Raw genomic sequence first — 22,983 nt, 5'->3', positions numbered from 1 at the left:
ATATGTTACTCCATTTGTCCCAATTTATGTGACACATGTGAAATTTTGAGAGTTAATATGTTTTTCAAATATTGTAAGTTGTTAACTATTGTGGTTTATGGTATTCTTAATGTAATTTTTCAAATAATATATGTTATTCCCTTCGTCTTAATTATACAATTTGCGTTAAATTTTGAGAGTTAATTGAATTTGTAATATTTTAAATTTATTTTTTAGTACTATTTAAAAAGGAAAAAATTAAAATATAATGAAAGAGGAGTGTATAAAAGTAGGTGGGCCATATTTGTGATAGGTGGGCCATCTTCAAAAACCAAATATAAAAGTAGGTGGGCCATGGTGCCACGTGTCGAAAGAAGAGTGAATTTTATTCACTCTTCTTATATAGTAATATATATATATTTATATATTATTATATATAGTAATATATATGATATATGATTTAAATAAAATAAAAGTAGGTGGGCCATGATGCCACGTGTCGAAAGAAGAGTGAATTTTATTCACTCTTCTTATATAGTAATATATATATATTTATATATTATTATATATAGTAATATATATGATATATGATTTAAATAAAATAAAAGTAGGTGGGCCATGATGCCACGTGTCGAAAGAAGAGTGAATTTTATTCACTCTTCTTATATAGTAATATATATATATTTATATATTATTATATATAGTAATATATATGATATATGATTTAAATAAAATAAAAGTAGGTGGGCCATGATGCCACGTGTCGAAAGAAGAGTGAATTTTATTCACTCTTCTTATATAGTAATATATATATATTTATATATTATTATATATAGTAATATATATGATATATGATTTAAATAAAATAAAAGTAGGTGGGCCATGATGCCACGTGTCGAAAGAAGAGTGAATTTTATTCACTCTTCTTATATAGTAAAAATACACACACCTTCAGATGTATCTGTAATTAACTCAGTGGAGTGGAACAATAAAATAGATTGGTACTATTTATAAACCTACAACTGTATCTGTAGCTAACTTAGTGGGGCAGTGTAATGGAACACTAGGAATAGACTGGTGTTATAGTGTCAAACAAGTGTAACCAATAGAATTTTTGGCGCCCATTTTTACTTTTTTATTTCACTTGGCGCTTCATCCAGCAAAAATATTAAGAATTAAAGACCAAATATTTATTTTCTTTTTATATTAGAATAATATTTAAAAATAAAATTTGCTTTAGGGACCAAAAAATAATCTCATTCTTATAAATATATTTTTAGAACCAGATTAATGGATCGTCGCTAAATGTTGTCTCTATTAAGTCTTTTTCTTGTAGTGATATAGAAGAATACATGTATACATGTATTTACATTGTTGAAAATAATCGAATATTTGATTTTCTTGCTCAAAATCAACGGTAAAAAAGTGGTATAGGGTTTCGAGGAATTTGATTATAGTCAATGATTTGATTAAATAAGAATAGCCCGACCTGAATATGTATGCTGATTTGTGGGGCTAGAGAAATATCAGTAGGGCCGGCCCGTGGACTCAATAAAAATAAAATAAAGTATTAAAAATAACAAGACTCCAAACTCAAAATCTATTTAATGTCATAAATATCAAAATTTAAATACATATTATGTTTATAAAATATGTTTTACATAGAATTAAAAAAAAATCTATAATTTTATTTGTGGATTTGATTGCCAAGTAGTAACAGTAAACAACATACAATATCGTCTTGTCAATATTTGTGATAATATTTTTTATTATAAATTGATTTAAAAAATTGGGTTGCCCCAACACAACCCGTAGCCCGCGTACTTGTAGGCTGGGATGACCATTTCCAGATCCACAAAAAATGGGTTAGACCGGCCTGACCCCTTCAAACTTCAAAGCTTGTATGGATTAGCCCGAATTGGGTGAATCAGCTCATATTGATAATTCTACTTTCAAGTGTTCAGTTGTGAAAAAGAATTTTAAAAAATGGGGAGAATATTTTTCACCAAATAAAAAAAAATGGTTTATCATCTACCTCTTTAATTTCACTTTTGTATGAATCATGGAAGTCATAAAATCCGCATAAGAAAAAAACAAATAACTTTAATTTCACCTATCCTGTCAATTATATATACCAATAATTATATGTGTCGTTCTATTTCGTACCTCATACTCAATATGTTGACATATAATATTTGGCATACACAATGTTAACGACATTTGTTTCCCAAATAAATCACAACTTCCAAATTTAATTACAACTTCAGAATTTACTCTATAATGAGATAAGTTATAGAGATGAGCTATAGAGTGGCGTGCAACTTTGGTTAAACTTTTGTTTTAATCTCCTCTTCTCTTGCCTCAACCTCTTTTGCCATAAGGCTTCTCATATACACTTTTTGATAAAATATACAACATGATATAACATGAGAAAATACAATTAATAACTTAAAGTTGACTCTATTATAACCAAATATTACATTCTCAATGATGACTCATTCTCTTTAAAAATGAGGCATGCTTCATCTTCTTAGGCCCCAAATTTGAAGGGCTCAATTTTTTATAGTTGTAATAAAATTATTATAAGTATTTTTTAACAAAATAATTCTATTAGATCTTTTAATTTGTTTGTCTTTCTTTTAGTTTGTTTCGAAACTCTAAATAATGTTTCTTTCTTTTTTGTCAATTTTTTACATTTAACTTCCACATGATATGTTTAAGATCACAAGATTAAAAAATATTTTGATATTATATATAGATGTATGTATCTTTAGTTTAAGACCATAGAAAAAAAATGTATGCTCTTGTCTCAAGCTCTTTCTCTATAAGGCCATTATACACTTTCTGATAAAATAAATAACTTGATATAGTATGAGAAAACACATTTAATAAAATAAACATGACTTAGTTATAATCAATTATTATCTTCCCGCGATATTTAGAAAAACTCTAGGCGTACGAAATTGTGCGGGTCAATGGTTGTCGCTCAATGGCTTCTTCTATTTTTTTCATTTGATCTATTCCTAAGGCATTCTCTTTTTTTCCACACAACGTTAAAACCCTTTATCTTATTAAACTTCTGCAAAGAGAAAAAAAATTGTTGAATAAAGTAAGAAGAATATATATACTATAAAATAAGTTAAAACAAATTAAACAATTAAACTAACCACTTCTTTTGATGGATCGATCCAATGTTGATGGACATTTGCACGCATCCTTTTTGGCTTCACTGGATTGAGGCATTTATGTGGTTCTTATCCCCTTATATGGATACATTTTTGTTTTAGAGATAGTTTCATGATCCTTTGCATACTCAAATGCTTGATCATAATGGTAATCGAAAGACTCTCTACATTTTAGAAATTTGAACTCTTCAGGTTGTTCAGAATGTATGAAAATATTGTCTATCAACTGTTGTTTCGAAAGTGAGATCATCTCCCCCTTCAAAATAGCGTAGGATGATGTAATTGCTTCGATATTGTAAGTTTTTTTTTCAAAAATATAGGGTGTATAATAAAATATTAATTACATCCACATAATTATATTATTATTATTATTATAATAAAACAAAGTTTAATCACTTGATTTATTATTTGTTTTTTATATTTATTTATTTTATATAAAATCAATACATATAATAATTTCATTAGATAATAATTTCATTAAATAAAGTCTTATGATGTTAAAGTAATTATAACCAAATATATTATTACAATATAATTTTAATATGAAAAATCAAATCAAATTGATTAAAAGTTTAAAATATTTAATTTAATTGAGCAAAGAAAAATCAAATCAAACCAAAAAAAATAGATCACTTTGAATATATTTTTAAAATTTTGTATAAAGTTCTCTTGTAAAAAATATCTTTAAAAATATTTATGATCTCATTCAATGTATAGAAGATAGAGTGTATGCAATTTTAGTATTATTTTGTGAAAGTAGCTAAATAGAATATTCAACTCAAATGCGGTTAATCAATATAACAAGCCTGATTAGATATTTAAATCTTTTGTATTTTAGTACTTCAATCTCATCTAATCTCACCTCAACTTCACTCTTCTCATACTCATCAAACTTATAGTGTGTTTATATATATATATATAAATCAAAATAAAATTCATTAAAGTAATAATACTACCTCCGTCCATTTTTAATTGTCATAGTTTCCTTTTTTAGAGTTAAACCATAAAAAAAATTGACTAACATTTTATGATGTATTTTTTCATCATATTGCTATACAAAAAATTGCAATTTATAGTACTTTTCATATAGTTTTTGAATACCTAAATCTTTGTTTAAAATATCGAATTAATGTAATCTAATTTAATCTTGAAAATTAGTCAAATTGACTTTCAAAAAACGCAATATGACAAATAAAAGTGGACGGAGGGAGTAACGCATACCACATTTGCCTTGGTCGTCGATACTAAGGAGACAATTTTTGCCCACTCACGTAAATTTGACCTAAAAAAACAAAGAAATGATTATATACTTTACTACTAAAAAATTAAAATACATTCTTAAAGAAACTCAATTGAGCAATCGCAAGGTCTCCGGGCACTGATACTCTTGGCTAGGAGCGTCAAATGGGCGGGTTGGGTTATATTAGAGATATTAAAATGGATTGATATAGAAATTGGGTTCGGTTTTGACCCGCCCAAGTTTATATTGGGTTCAAATGGGATAAAAATTGGATTGGATCCTAACTTGCCCAGTTTTACTCGGTTAACCTCAATAATTTCAATATATTGTTATTTAACTTTTGAAACCACAATTTAAATTTCAACTTAAGAAAATTTTAAAAAATAAATTATAAATGGATAGATAAATCTTAAAAGATATAAAATAGATAGCAACTGATACCTTAAATATAGGAACATACATTACATCAATGCAAATAAAGAGTTAGGTTGAAATTGGAGATCAAATTGGGCTCGATTGAGGATTCTCTTAAAATGGATTAAAACTTTAATGGGTTTAGACATGAGATTGAAGCCAATACAAATTATCCTGAGTTCAATCCTTAAAATTCTGACCACAATTTAATTTCAAATGGGCTAAATATTGGATTGGGTCCTGACTAGCCCAATTTGACTCGCTTAGCCTCAATAATTTCAATATATTGTTATTTAAGTTTTATAACTTCAATTTAAATTTCAACTCAAGAAAATGTTAAAAAATAAGTTACAAATGGATAGATAAATCCTAAAAGATATAATATAGATAGCAATTCATACCTTCAATATATGAACATACATTACATCAATACAAATAAAGAGTCGGTTTGAAGTTGAAAATTAAATTGAGCTCGATTAAGAATTCACTTTAAATGGGTTAAAGCTTTAATAGGTTGAGATTGAAGTCAATACAGATTATCACGAGACTAACCCAGAATACCTATAGTTGGGTCACTTTTGACACCCATACTCTTGACTCCAGCCAGAGGTTTCATGATTATGTATAACACTATGCAGATAAAGCAAAAAGAATCTCATGAGAAACATATATTAGTTATGCTTATATTAATTATACATAAACTATTTTTATGCATTATTTGGTTTGATATATTAAAAATAACATATATTGCTTTAAAAAATTAATTATAAAGATATCCTCCACAGTTATGATTGTAATAAAAAGTTGAGAACAATTGAGTCTATAATTATGTTAATGCATGCATTAAAAACATTACATTATTAATACCTAGAAATTCATGATATTAATAATATACCCACCTTAATACACAATAGAGTGTATAACTAATACAAGCTTTAGACATACATGAAAAAGTGTACCAAACCAAGATACTATTAATATCCAAAGTTAGCATAATATATATACATGCATTATTCTTCTATTACACTCGACTCTATCAATACATGTATTATTTCACTTAATACACACTACCAAATGACTCTTTTAAGTGTATTTTACTCTTTTCCTATTTTAGGTATATTTTATATAAGGAAAAATATTTTTTAAGTGTTTGTCTGTCAAAAAAAAATGGGGAGAATATTTTTCACTAAATAAAAAAAGAAAAGAAAAAATGAATTACCTTGCTCTTGGATGGATCATGGAAGTCACTTTCCTATACGATTATCTCAAATTTTATCCCCATGTCATTATTTTAACCAACACTTAAACATTAATAGCAATATTAAATAGTAATAATTTTTTTGTTAAAACACTACACAATCTTATATTATTATAATCTCTAATAAATATATTTTCTTGAAAATACCATCCGCTCTCCAACTATATATTATTGTACGTAGCCCATATTGCAGCTCTTGATGTAAATATATTAACAGCATTTCTTCCTCATGAAGGAGACAATAGATTTGATCTTATGGGTTTAAATTATATATATATTGATAGCACAATTTAACTTACAACTATATGGTATATGAAGAGTTTTCATTGTTATACGTCCGTTCAACGGAAAAGAACATAAACATAACTTATACTAGCTCGTATATGATTGAGAAAATGATTTACAGAATTTAAGGACGTTCATTACATGTCAAGTGTGTATTCAAAGTACCGATCCTTAAATAGTCATCTTCACAGAATTGAATTATTATTTTTTTGTTTTACCGCACCCGGTGTCCGGTCCGGAGCAGTGGCGGATCTAGGGTTTAGAGTCCGTGGGTGCCAAATAAACTTATCGATTAACAATTATAAAAAAATAAAAAATGTGTCAGCTATTTTTCCTTAAAAGAGCGTGCTTGGAGCCTTTTTTTTTTCTTAAAAAACGTATGCAGCAAATTTCTCAAAAAAATAGGTACAAATGGGATTCGAACCCGCAACATCAGCCTTCTAAAGTTGCCCTCCTACCGTGGCACCACAAGCCAATTTTGTTCTCTAGGTGGCATGCTTTATATTTATATAAATATTATTATACACCTATGTATATATAGAGTTTCCATCGAAGTTCGGGGGTGACGTGGCACCCCCACAGCCCTTCATAGATCCGCCCCTGGTCCGGAGCCTGAGTAAATCCGAATTCGCATCAAAAAGTTCTACGTGAAGGTAAAGTACTCACTGACAAAGGTGACTCTGTACCAAGGGGACTTAAATCCAAGACCTTTTGGTTAAGAATGAAAATATACTTATCACCCCACCACAACCTTCGTAGGTGCACAAAATTGAATGTGAGGATAGGTTCGACCTTGAATCTTTTACAAACCATCTTGATTTAGATGTCTGCCTGTCTATACTAAATAAATAAAAGGTACGCAGATATAATACCAAAATATTGGTTAGTATCTTCCTAGTTATTGGGTAGCTTGTTAACTCTCTGTTCTTGTCTATATTGGATCACTATTCCTCTTCAATCACTTCAGACCTCACGAGATGACTTGCTGAGTTAATTCGAATTTAATCGAACTTCTGTATCAATTAGTCACAAATTCTGTTTCCCTAAATGTGAACCAAATTAAGTAATTGGTTCACATTTATGTGTGATTAAAAAGAGAGGTGTGATTGTCCATGATTATACAAAAGAACAATGAACATTTGGCACATTAACACAATTATGAAGATTTCTTTAATTCTTTTTCCATTTCTCGAAACAGGCTCAACTCGGCCATAAAATTAACTTTACATATAAATCAATCCTAAGCGCCTACCTCAAAACAGCTTCCTACTAACAACCAAGAGCAAGGTCGAAAATCTCAATTTTCATTTCTATCATGCTCTCTCCTTTCACCACTAATAATATACAAGTAAAAATGGACTCTTACTTCTGCAAGAAGCATTACAAGGATGATCGAACGGCAAAAATTCAGGTCAATGCCTGCTTAAACTGTGACCATCTCTGTTCTTGGAACTCCAGGCTTCGTCTCCAAACACTTCCTCAATCATAGAGCAGGTTGGTAACAAATCAACTTCATTCTTAGCACAGCTTAAGTACCCCGTGTCCCACTCTTTACCATTAGATGGCTCCATCACAAAATCATGCACACTGCCAATGCCAACACCAGCAAAATGACTTGCCCAGTGTTTACAATCATCAGTTTTTACCTGTGGTGTTTCTGAAGAAGCCCCAGCTGCATCAGTGGTACAAGAGTTATCTTCGACATCAGGGTTACCCACTTCATTTGAATGATGTCTGTCTAGAGGCTGAATATTGTGTCCACAACTACTGTTATTATCAATCAATTCATCGGGACATGCTTTTGACGCATCACTCAAGACCTTCCTCCTGCAAAAGTTTATCGTCCGATAATCTTCAAAGGTTGCAACACCAGCTTCTTCATCATATGCTTGTTTTTCAGTCACATATATCTCATTGTGACCAGGATAATTTTGATATATTGGTGATTCAACCATAGAATCCTCATCTTCATCTGTCATTTGAGCTCCCGTAGCAACAACATCGTCATCGATCTCCTGCCATTCATCGTTATCACTGTCTATATTTGATGGGTCAAACCTATTCTGCTTGGCACGCTTCCGCAAAATAAAGACATTGAAGTAATAGCTAACGAGATCTCTCTTGCTCCGTGAAGGAAATTCAACAGCAAGGTGCTCCCAGAAATTCTTGCCTAGTGCTGCAGGATTGGAAAATACAACTTCATGAAATAATTCCTCTTCCTCATCACTCCATTTCGCTGCCACTATCTCTCCCATATCATAAACACCCAACCTAACAAATGTTTCCTCACCCAAGGCCGCCTTAAGTTTCTCCCTTGCTTCCATGATGTGCAGCCGAACACATCCAAAGGAACCAGCATCTTCACAGGAACACCCAATTTTTCCTGCTCCAACATTCTCCTCGTGGTCTGCAGGTAATTCCAATTTAGGCATTGGAATGATACATGTCCCAGCAAGTTTATTTTCTTCATCATGATGATCCACAAAACCTGATTCTAGAGCTTGAGATGGAAGATTTGGGCTTTCTTGAGTGCTCTCCTTCATGGATATATTTTTACAATCATATGCACCCCATTCTGGTAATTCGGCTTGGAAATCTGGTCCAATGGGAACCGATTTCCGAGGAGGATTGTTCAAAAGAGGGGAATAGACCTCCATTGGATGAATAACAACTCTGAATGAAGGATCAGTATTGTAATATTTAGAAGCCGTCAATACATGAAAAGGCACCTCGGACCTGATGTCTTCTTTGCTGGTGCTACCAGAGGTCCAAGAAGAGTTTGAAGCAGAGCCATGAATGCTCGTCTCAATTGCTTTCTCGGAAGAAACAGGAACTGCAGCCACATCGCAACTATCAGGTCTCTTCTCACTGAAAGCTTTGACTTCTGAAAATTTCTCCTTATCTCCACCTACCAAAGACCATAAATTTAGATCATCCAAGGATAAAGAAATCCACAAATTAATTCACATCCAAACGTGCTCCTAAAAGAGCAACCTCCTAATGACAAGATGCTTGCCAAGAGTATCAAAAGTTGTGTAAATAAAAGCATTCAAACCATTACTCACAAAGCAGTTATAACAACGTAAATCATTTCAGGAATTTGATAGAATAATCTCTTCCTAACCTGAAGTGTAAGAGTTAGGAGCCACTGATTCACACGGAAACTGCAAAAAGGAAACTAGCTGACTACTCGGTTCTACATGTCTCGGCTGCTTAGATGAAACCTCATACAACTTTTCTTCACTGTATGGCCTTTTTTGCACCATATTTAACTGCAAAAGGAAGTTGAAGAAGGTGTTAAGCAGATTCAGAAAAGGGAAAATGGAGGAGAATTCAGTTCCACACACTCAAAAACATTGATGCAGCCAATTCCATAAGACGCACAAGATATCCAGAGCATTCTTCAAACAAAAAATACATGAAAGATGTGGACACAACATCCAGCATTGAACACAAAAATGAAATCTTTTTAGTCATAGCTAATCAAAACATTGAGAATTTCTAGTTAAAGATAATAACTCCCCCCCACAAAAAAGGAATTGACACTAACAAAATACTGCATAACGACAGGAATTAAACTATCAATAGCATAGTAATAAAGAACAAGAGAAAAATCAGAGAGAATGTTGAAGGAAGTAGCAACATAGAACACCCATATGATAATAAAGAGCAAATATAGACAAGACTACAAATTGTCGAGCACAGTTGGACTTTCAGGTAGATAAACAGTCCACTATGTTTCAAGCAAAGAATCTAAGTAATACAGTAGTTGAAAAGGTTGCCACTCGAGAGGTAAATGTCTAAAGGACATAGTAATCATCATCATCATTTGTATAATAAGTTTCTAATTTGTGACACGTGGCACGTGTACAGTGAAAATGGAGTGGCTCAGAAAGTTTAATAATAAAAATCTAAATATTAAAAAAAATTGTTTATTTACATGTGCAAAATAAACAAATTTTAAAAAAAAAAACAGAGTGGGATCTTTGGTTTTGAGCTAATTACAATCAATCGACAGTCGAATTCAGGAAATCGAATGTATTTTTTTTGTTTTGTTCTGGAAATCGTGACCTAAAATGAATTAATTACAATTTTATGAATAAAAAAAAACTAACCCTAGATCCCCAAATTTGAAATCGATGTAAAAAAAAATTTTAAAAATCAAATCGACCAGATATGATGCAACGAATCGCAGATCGAGCACGAAGAAAGACTGTTTAAACAAAAAAATCCTCAAAATCACAAACGAAAAAAAAAACACAATCGATCCTTTTTATTTCTCAAGAAATCAAGAGATGATAACAAAATCAAGCTAGAAACTGAATTAATTTCATGAAATGAAGGTAGATCGAACAGATCTGATGAAAAAACGATAGATCTAGAAACCCTAACCTCGGAATTCGATTTCCAGACGGATAGATCCAAAAGAGGTATCAATCGATAGAGAATGAAACGAATTAGAAGGATCGGAGGTTGATTTGATCTTCAAGAAGAAAAATCAAGGTCGATTGAAGGGGAAGAAGATGAGAAATTGGAATTGGGGAAAAAATTGATGACGAAAAAATAGAGGGTAAAGATGGGTCAAAGGGGATTCGGTTATTGATGTGCCCGAAATAGTAACGCGTGTGGTCAAAAAGGGCTCCGTAATCACAGGTAATTACGACAAATACCCCTGGTATTGGAAAATAATGGCTGCCCCACTTTAAACTATTTATCTATGTGCTCAATCTGTGGGCTAAAAGAGTTGGAAAGAAGTGATGGGACACGTGCCATGTGCTAAATAGTTTTATCATATTTTTTAAAATAATTATATTACCTATAATAATAAATTTCTATATAAGCATTTGTTGATGATTTTAGTAAAAATAATTGATAGTATTTGTTTTATTTGAACGTATGTGGTATTATTTGATTAGGCATAAAATTTAAGAAAAAAATTAAAATTTATGGTATAAAATAAATCTTAGATATTTATATGGCTATATATTATTTCATCAAAAGGTGAAATGAAAATTTTAGAATAAAGTTATTTTTAATTATAAAGATATGATATTAAATGAGAATTTTAAAATTAAGTTATTTCTAATTATAAAAATGTGACATTGAAATGAGAATTTTAATTTAAGTTATTTCTAATTATAGGATATGACATTAAATGAGAATTTTGAAGTTGAGTTATTTCTAATTATAGAAAATTGCATTCTTCTTTATACGAATTAAAAATGAAAGTATGTCACATAAATTAAGACAAAGCGGGTAACTTATTATTTCATATCATATAATAAGTCTTGAATAGCTTAGTTATTTATCCTATCCTTTTTTGGTATGTTCGTACATTCATCTCAACATCATCATTTTGCTACTCTCATATTTTGAATATGTGAAGTTTTTGACTGACCAATAGTCCGTCCATACAACGTAGCTAGTATGACCATCACTTTATAAAACTTATCTTTAAGGTTTGGTGACACATTTTTGTCGCATAAGATACCAAATGCGATTTTCATTTCATCTATATCACAATACGATGTGTAACATCATGGTCCACCTCTCAACTTCCTTAGATTATGAATCTAAATACTTGATCTCTCTTCGGGGTTGTATATGTATCAATCCTTACTTCCACATCTATCACACGAGTCATATCATTGAACTTGCACTCCAGGTACTCTGTCTTAGTTCTATTCAGCTTAAACCCTTTAGACTTTAAGATTTGTCTCCAAACCTCTAACCTAGCTATTATCAACTCTGCCACGTGTCTCGTCAATTAAAGCTATGTCGTCTGCAAATAGCATACATCATGACATCTCCCATTGGATATGTTGTATCAATTCATCCACTAGTAATGTAATTAGAAATGGGCTAAGCATCGACCCTTGGTGCATTAATCTCATCTCCACTTGAAAGTGCTTAGAGTTTCTTCCTACTGTCCTCATTGGGTATTGACTCCGTCATATATACATCTCCTTAATTATTCTAATTTACGTCACATGTATACCTATAACCTCCAAACATCTCTATAACACCCCTCCTATAGACTTTGTCGTAAGCTTTTTCTATGTCAATGAACAACACATATAAGTCCCTCTTCCTCTAGCCTATAATATTCCATCAATCTCCTAATCATATGTATCGTTCATTTAGTCGATCATTCCAACATAAATTTGAATTGATTTTCGTGAAGTCAATTTATCTAATTTTCTCTTTTGGGGGGAATAAAGTCAATGTACTTAAGACATGACAGCTCCTATGATTCATTACTCACTATCTAGAGCGACATTAATAGTAAAATAAAATAATAAAACAATACGAGTATTGAAGTCAATACATATAGTTTGAGCAGCATTAGCATTTAACAAAAAATATTTATATATTGAACCTAAATTTTATGTATGTTCCTGCGTGGTTAGATTTCTCAAACATGATTTTTTTAACGTTTAAAACTTGAGTTTTCTTTTCCAAAATAAACTTTGCTCATGCTTGCATCTAAGGATAAAATCTTTAGTATAGTAATTAATACTCATTCTTTCATAGTTCTTCCCACATCACAAGCAGAGAGGAGAAGTGAGCAAATGCAGTGATATAGAATAAGGGCTGGGCTAACAGATAATCATACTTACCTGGACGGAGTCAATGGGTGATCTTGAAGATCCATGGCCTAGGCTGGTGACCTCATTGCACTTAGGAGGGGTGCTCGCCTACGGTCGTCCCAAGTGGTTGAGCCTACGTCATAATTTGTGGCAGAGGGGGCCTGCGTTCGCGCGGCCCCTACCCAAATCTAAGTCCAATATTTGTGAACTTTCAGGTCCAAAGGTTTGAGCTAGACTCAATAATTTCTGATGTCTTTGATGTAAATGTTGTATTCCCTCCGTCTCTTTTTATATGTCATCTCTTTCTATAAATAGCTGGACCACAATACTTGTCATTTTATAAAATTTATGCATAAATTACCATATTTTGCCTATTATAACCTCGATAGAGTATTAATTAATCTTGAAAATGTATTCATCATTTATTATAAAGTTGACTTAAGAAAACATTAAATAAGGTTAGAATGGTAAAGTTATATTATTTCTTAATGCAAGTGCAAAGTAAAATGTGACATATAAAAAGGGATGGAGGGAGTATTTGTTAAATGTTTGACTTGTGGCACAACAATAATAGTTACTTTCTAAGTGTGAAACAATTAATATGTAATGTAAATTGTTGAAAGTGCACTAATTGGAAAGTACTTAATAAAGTCTATGCAAAACCAGCAGCAATTGGCCTTTGTTTATTGCATGTTTAAAAGCTATGTCTAAGCCTGAGATGTGACACAAGTTTGGAAATAGTGGAAGTGCAACAATAAAGTTGAGTCTATTTTTTGTGTGTGTGTGAAAGAACATAGTTAGGCATTTAGCCAAAACTTGCCTAACAATGTACTTAAAAAAAAACTTGCCTAACTGAATTAGCTAGAGGGACTATAAAGTGTACTACAGATCTAAAAGGAAAAAAAAAAGTCTAGAATTTACTAGAGGTTGGTTTGGCTAATTTACGTTATGATACCATATAATAGTGTCACCTCAAAAGTCATAATTGACATGATGCAACTAAAAATAAAACTTGGAATTGTTTGCTTTCCTTCCAAAGTAACAAAAACTATTACAGCAGTTCTTAATAGTAAAGATTTCGAGTTTGAACACATATGGAGTAGTATAACAGTAACTACTATGTCTCAGCTCAAATAAGTTTCTATCAACTATATTAGTCCTCGACCATGTTTCTCCATTTAAATAATAGATGGATCGGAGTTTCAATAAGAAAATGGTCAACCTGATCAAAACATGCCTGATTTATAACATAAAGTACTGATCATAATGCCATTAAATAGGCTGCTGAAGTTCACACAAAAAAAAACATGATATAAAGAGAAGCATTTTTAACAATGCTAACAGGAAACAACAGTTCTAAGCTTGAATGGAAAAGACAAGAATTGGAAAAAGATAAATAGATTTTGCTCTCATGTTTAGTGCTTATTCCAGAGGGAAGGGAAGATTAACTTGCTTATGCCACAGCAGGCATATCCTTGAGCCATCCATCTAAAGGTTTCCCAATGGAGTAAACGATGAACCCGATTTCTCTGAGCTTCTGTTCATCAATAATGTTCCTTCCATCAAACACAAATGCAGGCTTTTGCATGTTATCATAAATCTTCTTGAAATCAAGAGTCTTGAACTCATCCCACTCGGTCAAAAGACAGAGGCCGTGGGCGTCTTTTGTGGCTGCATAAGCATCCCATACTACATTGAGTTGCTTCATCACAGTGGGGCTCATTGGCTGGAGGTGAATTGGATTATCCCAATCAAACTTTCTCATTGACAAATCCTTTCGAATTTGATCCTCAGTGACCTGCGGATCATATATGCTCAAGTTAGCATTGTCTCCCAATAGGCCTTTGCACACATCAATTGCCGGTGTCTCTCTAGTGTCACCTGTGTCTTTCTTGAAAGCAAATCCAAGGATAGCAATCTTCTTGCCTGAAACTGTGTTGAACATAGAGGAGACAACTCGGTTAACAAACCGATTCTTTTGGTAGTCATTCACCTGAATCACTTGTTTCCAGTAGTTGGCAACTTCTTTGAGACCATTGCACTCACAGATGTAAACCAAGCTGAGAATATCCTTCTGGAAACAAGAACCACCAAAACCAACACTGGCATTGAGGAATTTTGATCCGACCCTCATGTCCTTACCAACAGCATGGGACACTTGTGTGACATCAGCTCCAGTTGCTTCACAAAGAGCTGACATCGCGTTAACTGATGAAATCCTCTGAGCCAAGAAGGCATTGGCAGCGAGCTTTGAGAGCTCAGCTGACCAAAGATTGGTGCAGATGATTCTGTCTTCAGGCACCCAATGAGCATAAACTTCCTTCAGAGTCTGGATTGCCTTTTGTCCTCCAGGGGTTTCGCGTCCTCCAATTAGAACACGATCTGGATTAAAAAGGTCCTGAATAGCAGTTCCCTCAGCAAGAAATTCAGGATTCGAAAGAATTTGATACTTGATTCCATTGCTGTTATGTGTGAGTATTTTCTCAATTGCCTCAGCTGTTTTCACTGGAACAGTCGACTTCTCAACAACAATCTTATCATTCTTCGATACATCAGCTATCATCCTTGCAGCACTCTCCCAATATGTAAGATCTGCTGCTTTCCCAGCTCCAAGTCCTCGAGTTTTCGTTGGGGTGTTAACAGAAACAAAGATGATGTCTGCTTCAGAGACATGTTTCTCAACTTCAGTGCTGAAGAAAAGATTCTTTCCTCGGCATTGTGTCACTATATCTTCAAGTCCTGGCTCATAAATTGGCAGCTGATCACTGTTCCAGGCAGCAATACGAGCAACAGATATATCAACAACAGCCACTTCAATTGCAGGACACTTGAAGGCTATGACAGCCATAGTTGGTCCACCAACATATCCAGCTCCAATGCAACAAATCTTCACCATTCTTTCTGCAACATGAAACCAGATCAAGGGAAGAACTAAAATTCCCGTATAACAATAAGACTAATCAAAGAAATGGGATCTTTAAGCCTCCGCAATCGATTTGCTCAAAATCTTAAAAGAACTTAAATTTCCTGAGAGTCATGTCTAGAGGCAGATGAACCTAAAGTATAGTCTACTCAACCTCAATTTGTCTAGAACTGAGGCAAAGTTCTTATCATTTTTTGTCTAGAGGTACATCTCTTTGCTTACACAAGTAAAATAAGAACTAAATATATTCCATAGGATACAGAGAATTTAGTTAGATATTTTCTTGCCTTTCTAATCCACATAGAAAATTACAACTTAAATATAAATACATACACAAGGAATATATTTAACATCACTTGACAAAGACAATGTTAACCAGGCATATGTCACAGACAAGAATTTCACAACAAATGAAAAATAAAACAAACCAAATGAAACCACCAATTTATTATCAATACACTTAACACAACAACAGGGAACAATAGAAAATGTGGAAAAAGAGAACAAGACTTTGAACTTTTTACCCAACTTACACAAAAATGACCTCAATGATGTCTCTTCTTGTAAAAGAAAGACCAAGTAATGGTGCCAAAAGAGCTTGTGTAATGGTGCAAAGACTTCCATCTATATACATAATGAAAATGAGGCTATGATCTAAGCTAAAAACTAAGTAAAGTGCCAAAAGTCAGATTTTTAAGTCTGGTGTGGAACACTTCAACACGTTTTCAAGAGGTACCTTTCTGTAACAAACAAGGGAAAGAAATTCAACTCATTTCTGGTTTAAAATTTGGGTGAATAGTTAAAGCATTACCATTTTCTCTTTGAAACTTCAATGATATCAAGGAAAAACTAGAAAGGGATAAACAATAATAATTTTCATAAAGGAAAAGGATTTAAATTTGCGCAAAACTTTGCAAAATGATCCAAATTTGTGCTCCTTTATATATAACTATGTTGTTACAAGATCGGTCCAAATATACTTTTATTTACTAAAGGCGAAATCTTTACTAACATATGAGCCTTTTTTCACAAAGGAAAATGATCGATTTCGCCCTTGAACTATGCAAAAAAATCCAAATTTACCCTTGAACATCACGAAATAATTTGGATCATCAAAGATTTTAAGGTTAAATTTAGACCTTTTCCCTTTTCATTATTTGTTATCAAAAAAACAATTATTAGTCTATTTTAGGGCTAGGGAGGGATTGTGTATTCGAGTCACCAATGGTGCGTGAGGGTTAAAAAAAAAAAATCTAAGAGGATGTCAAAACAATTCCTTTTCGTGTTTTTTTCTAATAGATAAATCAATTCAATTAACCAAAGAAAAATCAGAAAGTGAAAACTAAATCAAGATTATTTTTTTACTGGTACAGTTAAAAAATGAAGGAAAAAAAAACTTGAAGCTTCAGAAAGAATGTGACCATAATTTGAACAGGTCATTGAGTAATATCAAAGAAAGAGGTTAATTATAACTAAGACAATGTATAAAATATAGTTAAGAAAAAAAAATCAAGAAACAAAGCCATTATTAGAGAACTTGATTTAAATAAAAGGAACACAAAGCTGAGATTAACATGTTGGTACCTGATTAAATGGCCTTCTTTTAACAACTTTAATTTTTGCTTTCTCCTTTGTTCTTGTGGGGTTGAAATGAAAAATGAAGGTTAATTTATAGAAGAGAAAATAAAATTACTTACCAAAATCTTTAAGGTAAGGAATTGTACAAGTAAAAAATTTGCTTCCAACATTTAATAAGATATTCCAATTGAAGCTAATTTACTGAATAATGATTTGCATAAAAAGCTTCTACTAGTATAAGACAAACTTCTCTAAAATAACTAATTAATGATGAATTTGACTATATATATATAAATACATAGATTAGTCCATTTAGTAAATATTTAGAAAGATTATTATGTGGAAAACAATAAATATATAATATAATGACTAGAAAGATCTAACAGAAGGGGAAAACTAGAGTTACTCTTTATTATAAAGTAAAAATGAAATTTATAGTATTAGATTTCATAAATCGATGAGATTTGAATTTTGACTTTTTTTTTCACTTTGTACCTTACCTACATGGACGGATTTACTGTCCAAAATATAGTGTATCATAATATTTTTGCAAAATTAGATATTTTTATATGTATATTTAGAATTGATTTAATATTACCTAATGACTTTCGTGATTAAAAAAATTGCATTAAAATTGCATGTTGCACTTAGTTGAATGATGAATTACCTACCACGAGGAACAATGAACTTTTTCACTTAATATTTATTTTTATTTTTTATTTTTAATGATGCATTGATGTTTTAAAAATTCTTAAATTCTCTATTAGGCTTAAGCTTCATGACATTAGGCAATTTTTCTTGACCAGTTCTAAACCTTTTAATCGAGGTTACTTCAATTGCCAATATGATCAGCATTAGTTACATTTGAGATTAGTAATGTTTAATTTGTATTTTATTCTTTCCTTGTATATTAATTTTGAAGAGTGTTCTATCAATATTTGTCATTGTTGGTCATATTTTAAACCAATGGTACATAATAGTATCATACTTCTACACTAAGTAATTAAATTATGCCGCATAAATTAAAATAAAAAGAGTGTCAATATTACAAATATTAATGTATGTCTCACGCAATTGGTGAATTTAAATGATCATAATCATACGAATATCTAACAATTGTTTTAAAATTACAAGATTGAAAAATATTTCTTTCCTTCTTAAAAAAGGAGGAATGAATCGCTTACAAATATGATGAATTCATCATTCATTTTCTTTCGTATTCAAACTCTATTATAGAACATTCTTAATAACTTTGGAGAATTTGTTAGTTTTAATATTTAAATTTGTAAGAATTCTGAGATTATTTATAACCATGCAAAGCGTGGACTAATTACTTAGGACCCGTTTGGTCATAAGTTTTCCAAATAAAATTTGGGGGGAAAGTTGGCAAATAGTGTTTGTCCATATAATTTGTCATTATTTGACATATATTTTTGGCAAATAACCCAAATTCCCAAATACTATAAAAAAAAAACTAGTATTTGGGCCAAATCTCATTATTTGTGAATTTTAAAAAAAATCAAATTCTACACCAAACTTTTATCTTTTACCAAAACACCCCCTATAGTATTTGTTTGTGTTGTATTACATAATTTTTTACGTGAATACCAAAACAGTGATGAAATATTCAGTGAATATGAAAGTGATGATATGATTGTTGATGAAAATGACAAACAATTGGCTTAGGGTAATAAAGTCATGTGTTTTGTCTACTTCACGATGTATGAAATGATGCTTGTTACGCTCACTCCAAACTACTACATTGCTCCAATATCATGGACACTACTTATTATTTGTTGCAACGAATATCCAATTGATTTGTTGTGGAAGTCATTAATCTTGTTACGTCGACATTTCTATCTTGCTATGTAATACAAATCTATGGTCAATTTTGATAGTTTTTAAAACTTATAGGTATTAATCATATTTATTAAAAAAGTGAAATATATTTCTCAAATAATATGGTCAAACACATGGTGAAATTTCACCCAATTCACACTCAAATTATATTTGCCAAAAATATTTGGAAATTTATAATCAAACGCTAGCTTAGTATCACATAAATCAAAATAAATGAAGTTATCAATTTTACACACTGACTGACACGTGTCTCAAGCCAGTAAAAACAGGCAGATCTAGTTGCCTGTTGGTGTAGCCAGGTGACAATCTAGTCTGATTAACGAATCTATTTAGGCATGCGCTACTTGTAGTTACGGAGCCACAATTCAATCAAAAGTAATTTCATTTCACTCATCTTACAAAAAATAAACAAATGTATAGTTATATATACGTAGATACTATTATTTATTTATTTTTTTAAAAAAACGTGTATGCTGACGATTTCATATATCAAGGTTGGAATAGAATCGAGTGTTTTCACTCTTATCGCATGCGAATGTGTGATAGCAAATTCTAATGTGTTGCATCCAAGATCTTAACGAATTTGCCAGTGGACTACTTCCGTCTCATGAGATAGAACACAGAGTCATCTTATCCATGATAGAGAAAATTCAAAAATATACAAAAAAAAAAATTATAAAAGAATTCAACATCTACCATACATATATAACAAAATGATATTTTTTTCGCAGAAAAACTATATAGTTGATTCAATTAGTTTGAGATTAACTTGTAGTTAATAGTGTAGTATAGGATTAGTTAGCAACTAACGAAATTGCCAACAATAAAACGTGAAAATCAACCAAATACTTCATTGTGAAGTCCGTTAAGTCACCCCTAATAGTAGTACTATATAGGAGTACTATAAATAATAAGTACTCTGTAGAGCCTAATATTTTATAGTTAGTGAAGATTATGTCAACAAAGAAACAAATGAAAGATGGCAGCTGCAACAACTCCGGCAATTATTTTCAGCGTACTTTCAAATTTAGCCATCGACACAACGGCAGTGAACTCTTCGATTCCTTCGAGCTTCAACAAATTGTCAAACAGCTAAACCTCACCCTCGTTAAAGCATCTGCTGAATCATCTTCTCCCATTACATCTGCTGTTCTGAATTCTCCTTTTTACACCAAGTGCTTGGGAGGTTCTTACAAGCAAAATGCTAAAGCTTCTAGAACCAGGAGAATTTCTTACTCACAAATTGGAGTTGAGAACAGAGCAGATTGTAAAAGCGCAGGGATTAATAGTATATTTCTACGATTTTGGAGCATGGCAAAACAGGGGTTTTTCAGAGGTAAACGAAACCCCGGCAGTTAAATAAAGAGGTGAATTCAGGATTTTAAATGGTAAGTGGGATAACATTAATTGTGATCACTGCTACTTTATAATAATACTCAATGTATATGCCCCCGGAACTTCTGTCTTCCTCGCCCTTTAAATTTCCAGAGTGACCGTGTATGAATGAACAATTAATTTTGGAGTCGTTTATTTTGAATATAAGTTAGGATGGATTAATTAAAATGAGACTAGTAATGATATTATATATTATGTTGATAATGTTTTATTTGTTGCACTCAAAATAATATGTATTGCATAAATTTTAAGAATAAATTATTTGAGAAAAGACATAAAGTCATCACTGAAGTAGTCCCGAATTTTCAAAAAGACACATTAACTTTGCAGGTGTCATATTACCCCACGAAACCATTTCTAACAATTGTAAATACACCATTTTAACCCATCCTCAGAACAGGTATAATATCATGTATTGGGGGTGCGTGAATGAAAAAAAAGTCACTTCCAAACCAATCTAAAAATGTCACATAGCAAGATTGTAAGCCTTCATTTTCTAAAAGAGTTCAAGAAACAGAGGATTTCTTGGTCAATATCTTTCGTGATGGTTGTTGAAGAATAGTTTCATATTTACTTAAGAATTTAAGAAGATTTCATACATTCCTAAGTGAAAATCTTCACTGTTATGTAAACAGTGAAAATGAAGGATTCCAAAAAAATTCATATCCAAAATCTTTCATTTTCCACCTTTGCAAAAACTCCATTTTAGCTCATTCCATCGTCGTCTTCTTCAACAACAATAAAAAATAGAGCTGCAGCAGTACAACGCTAAAAGAACCCATCAATTGAAATTTCAAAAATTATCCTCAACAATGCAACAACTCGTCAAGATCATTTTCACAAAAAAAATTACATCTATTAAACCCAAATTAGTTAATGCACCCATTTACATGAAGTTTTGAGTTTGCACTCACAACTTGTTTGTGCTTTTGGACTTGACCCAGAAGATTTTGAGGATCAAAATGTGAGTGAGTTAGGATTTTACCCAATTCATTATTAAATTAGTAAGAAAAATAAAATTATATTATTTTATTTGAGGTGAAATACACGCACAAGCTATGAGATTACAAAAATTGTAAAGGGTGTATTTATAGTAATTGGAAATAGTTTTGTGAGGTAATAGGACACTCATAAAGTTAATGTATCTTTTTAAAAATTCGGGACAACTTCAATAGCGGCTTTATGTCTTTTCTCATATTTGTTTGCAACCTTTATGGATGTGAAAAGTGATGTATAAAAAGGATTTAAAGGAATATTTTTGTCATTTACTTAAGCATAACCATTTGTATTCAATACTATATGGAGAGATACAACATATGCCATAATGAATACCAACACAAGTAAATAAATTAACTTATAAAGCACACAACACAACTACAACAAATGTGCCATAATGAATACAAAACAACCAAATAACAAGTACTGAATACAATCTGATATAACATCACTATTTGTTTAAAAGGAATACAAATGTATAAAGTTAATATGTATCTTTACTTGACTGGATACAAACAACACTCTTACAATGTCCATAACTATACAAAGATACATAGTACAAAGTACAAATATAGAAAAGGGGAATTCCAAATACAAGATACAACATATGCAATCAATAAAATACAATAATATATATCAAACCTTTTTAATGATAAATCAAAACTTCATACGATCAAAATGATGACTTTGCAGAATAAACTGCTACATAAAAGTTAATGTATAATAGACGAAATAGTTTAGAATAAAGCAAGATTAACCATACTACAAATACACAACTATTGTATTTTAATTGTTTCACTACCATCACAAATTATCTGAGGCTTGTTATGCCTTGGGGGAGCCTCACTATCACTAATGGCTCCGGCGTCAATCTTCTGTTGGCTATAGTTTCAAAGAAGTGCAACGTATCTTGATCTTAAAAACATTACATCGAAATTACCAACTGAATTTCCTTGTCCATAAGACAACCACTCGGCATAAGCAAGCATATAAATACCGCAATCCCTATGTACATTAAGAGAAAATTAAAATTCAAATACATAAATAAATGATAATACTAAATTCAAAATAATACACTAACTTATAAGCTCCCATGTATTTGTTGAGGTATGTTTTCAATAAAAACTATCTCAAAGAACTTGTTCTCTTCTTGACTAAGAGGTATATCTAATCCTATGTTCTTGTAATTAGGGGTGTTCACGGTTTGGATAAAAATCGATCCAAACTGAAAAATCGAACCAAACCGATAAAATAAAACCAATTTTATTTGGGTGTGGTTT

General features: G+C 31.5%; 2 protein-coding genes across 3 annotated transcripts; both read right to left on the bottom strand.

Moving 5' to 3' along the window:
- Nucleotides 1–7,517: 7,517 nt before the first annotated feature.
- Nucleotides 7,518–10,976, bottom strand: LOC102579656 (uncharacterized). 2 transcript variants are annotated; one of them, XM_006354700.2, is made up of 3 exons: nt 10,754–10,976; nt 9,486–9,633; nt 7,518–9,269 (listed from the first exon to the last, which is right to left on the bottom strand). In XM_006354700.2, the coding sequence occupies exons 2-3, from the start codon at nt 9,625–9,627 to the stop codon at nt 7,774–7,776; spliced, it is 1,638 nt and encodes a 545-aa protein (XP_006354762.1). In that variant the 5' UTR covers nt 9,628–9,633; nt 10,754–10,976; the 3' UTR covers nt 7,518–7,773. The 2 variants fall into 2 exon arrangements, with proteins under 2 accessions (XP_006354762.1, XP_006354761.1); XM_006354699.2 differs by lacking the exon at nt 10,754–10,976 and having other exon boundaries at nt 9,486–10,241.
- Nucleotides 10,977–14,211: 3,235 nt separating this feature from the next.
- Nucleotides 14,212–15,871, bottom strand: LOC102579334 (UDP-glucose 6-dehydrogenase 1-like). Its single transcript, XM_015312025.1, has one exon. It carries the CDS (start codon nt 15,845–15,847, stop codon nt 14,405–14,407), a length of 1,443 nt encoding a protein of 480 aa, XP_015167511.1. The 5' UTR covers nt 15,848–15,871; the 3' UTR covers nt 14,212–14,404.
- Between the last annotated feature and the right edge of the window lie 7,112 nt (nt 15,872–22,983).

Source organism: Solanum tuberosum, unplaced genomic scaffold (assembly GCF_000226075.1).
Source record: "Solanum tuberosum cultivar DM 1-3 516 R44 unplaced genomic scaffold, SolTub_3.0 scf00180, whole genome shotgun sequence".
NCBI classification, from domain to species: domain Eukaryota; kingdom Viridiplantae; phylum Streptophyta; class Magnoliopsida; order Solanales; family Solanaceae; genus Solanum; species Solanum tuberosum.
Note: the sequence above shows the minus strand (reverse complement) of the source record. Positions and strands in the feature narration are given on the sequence as shown.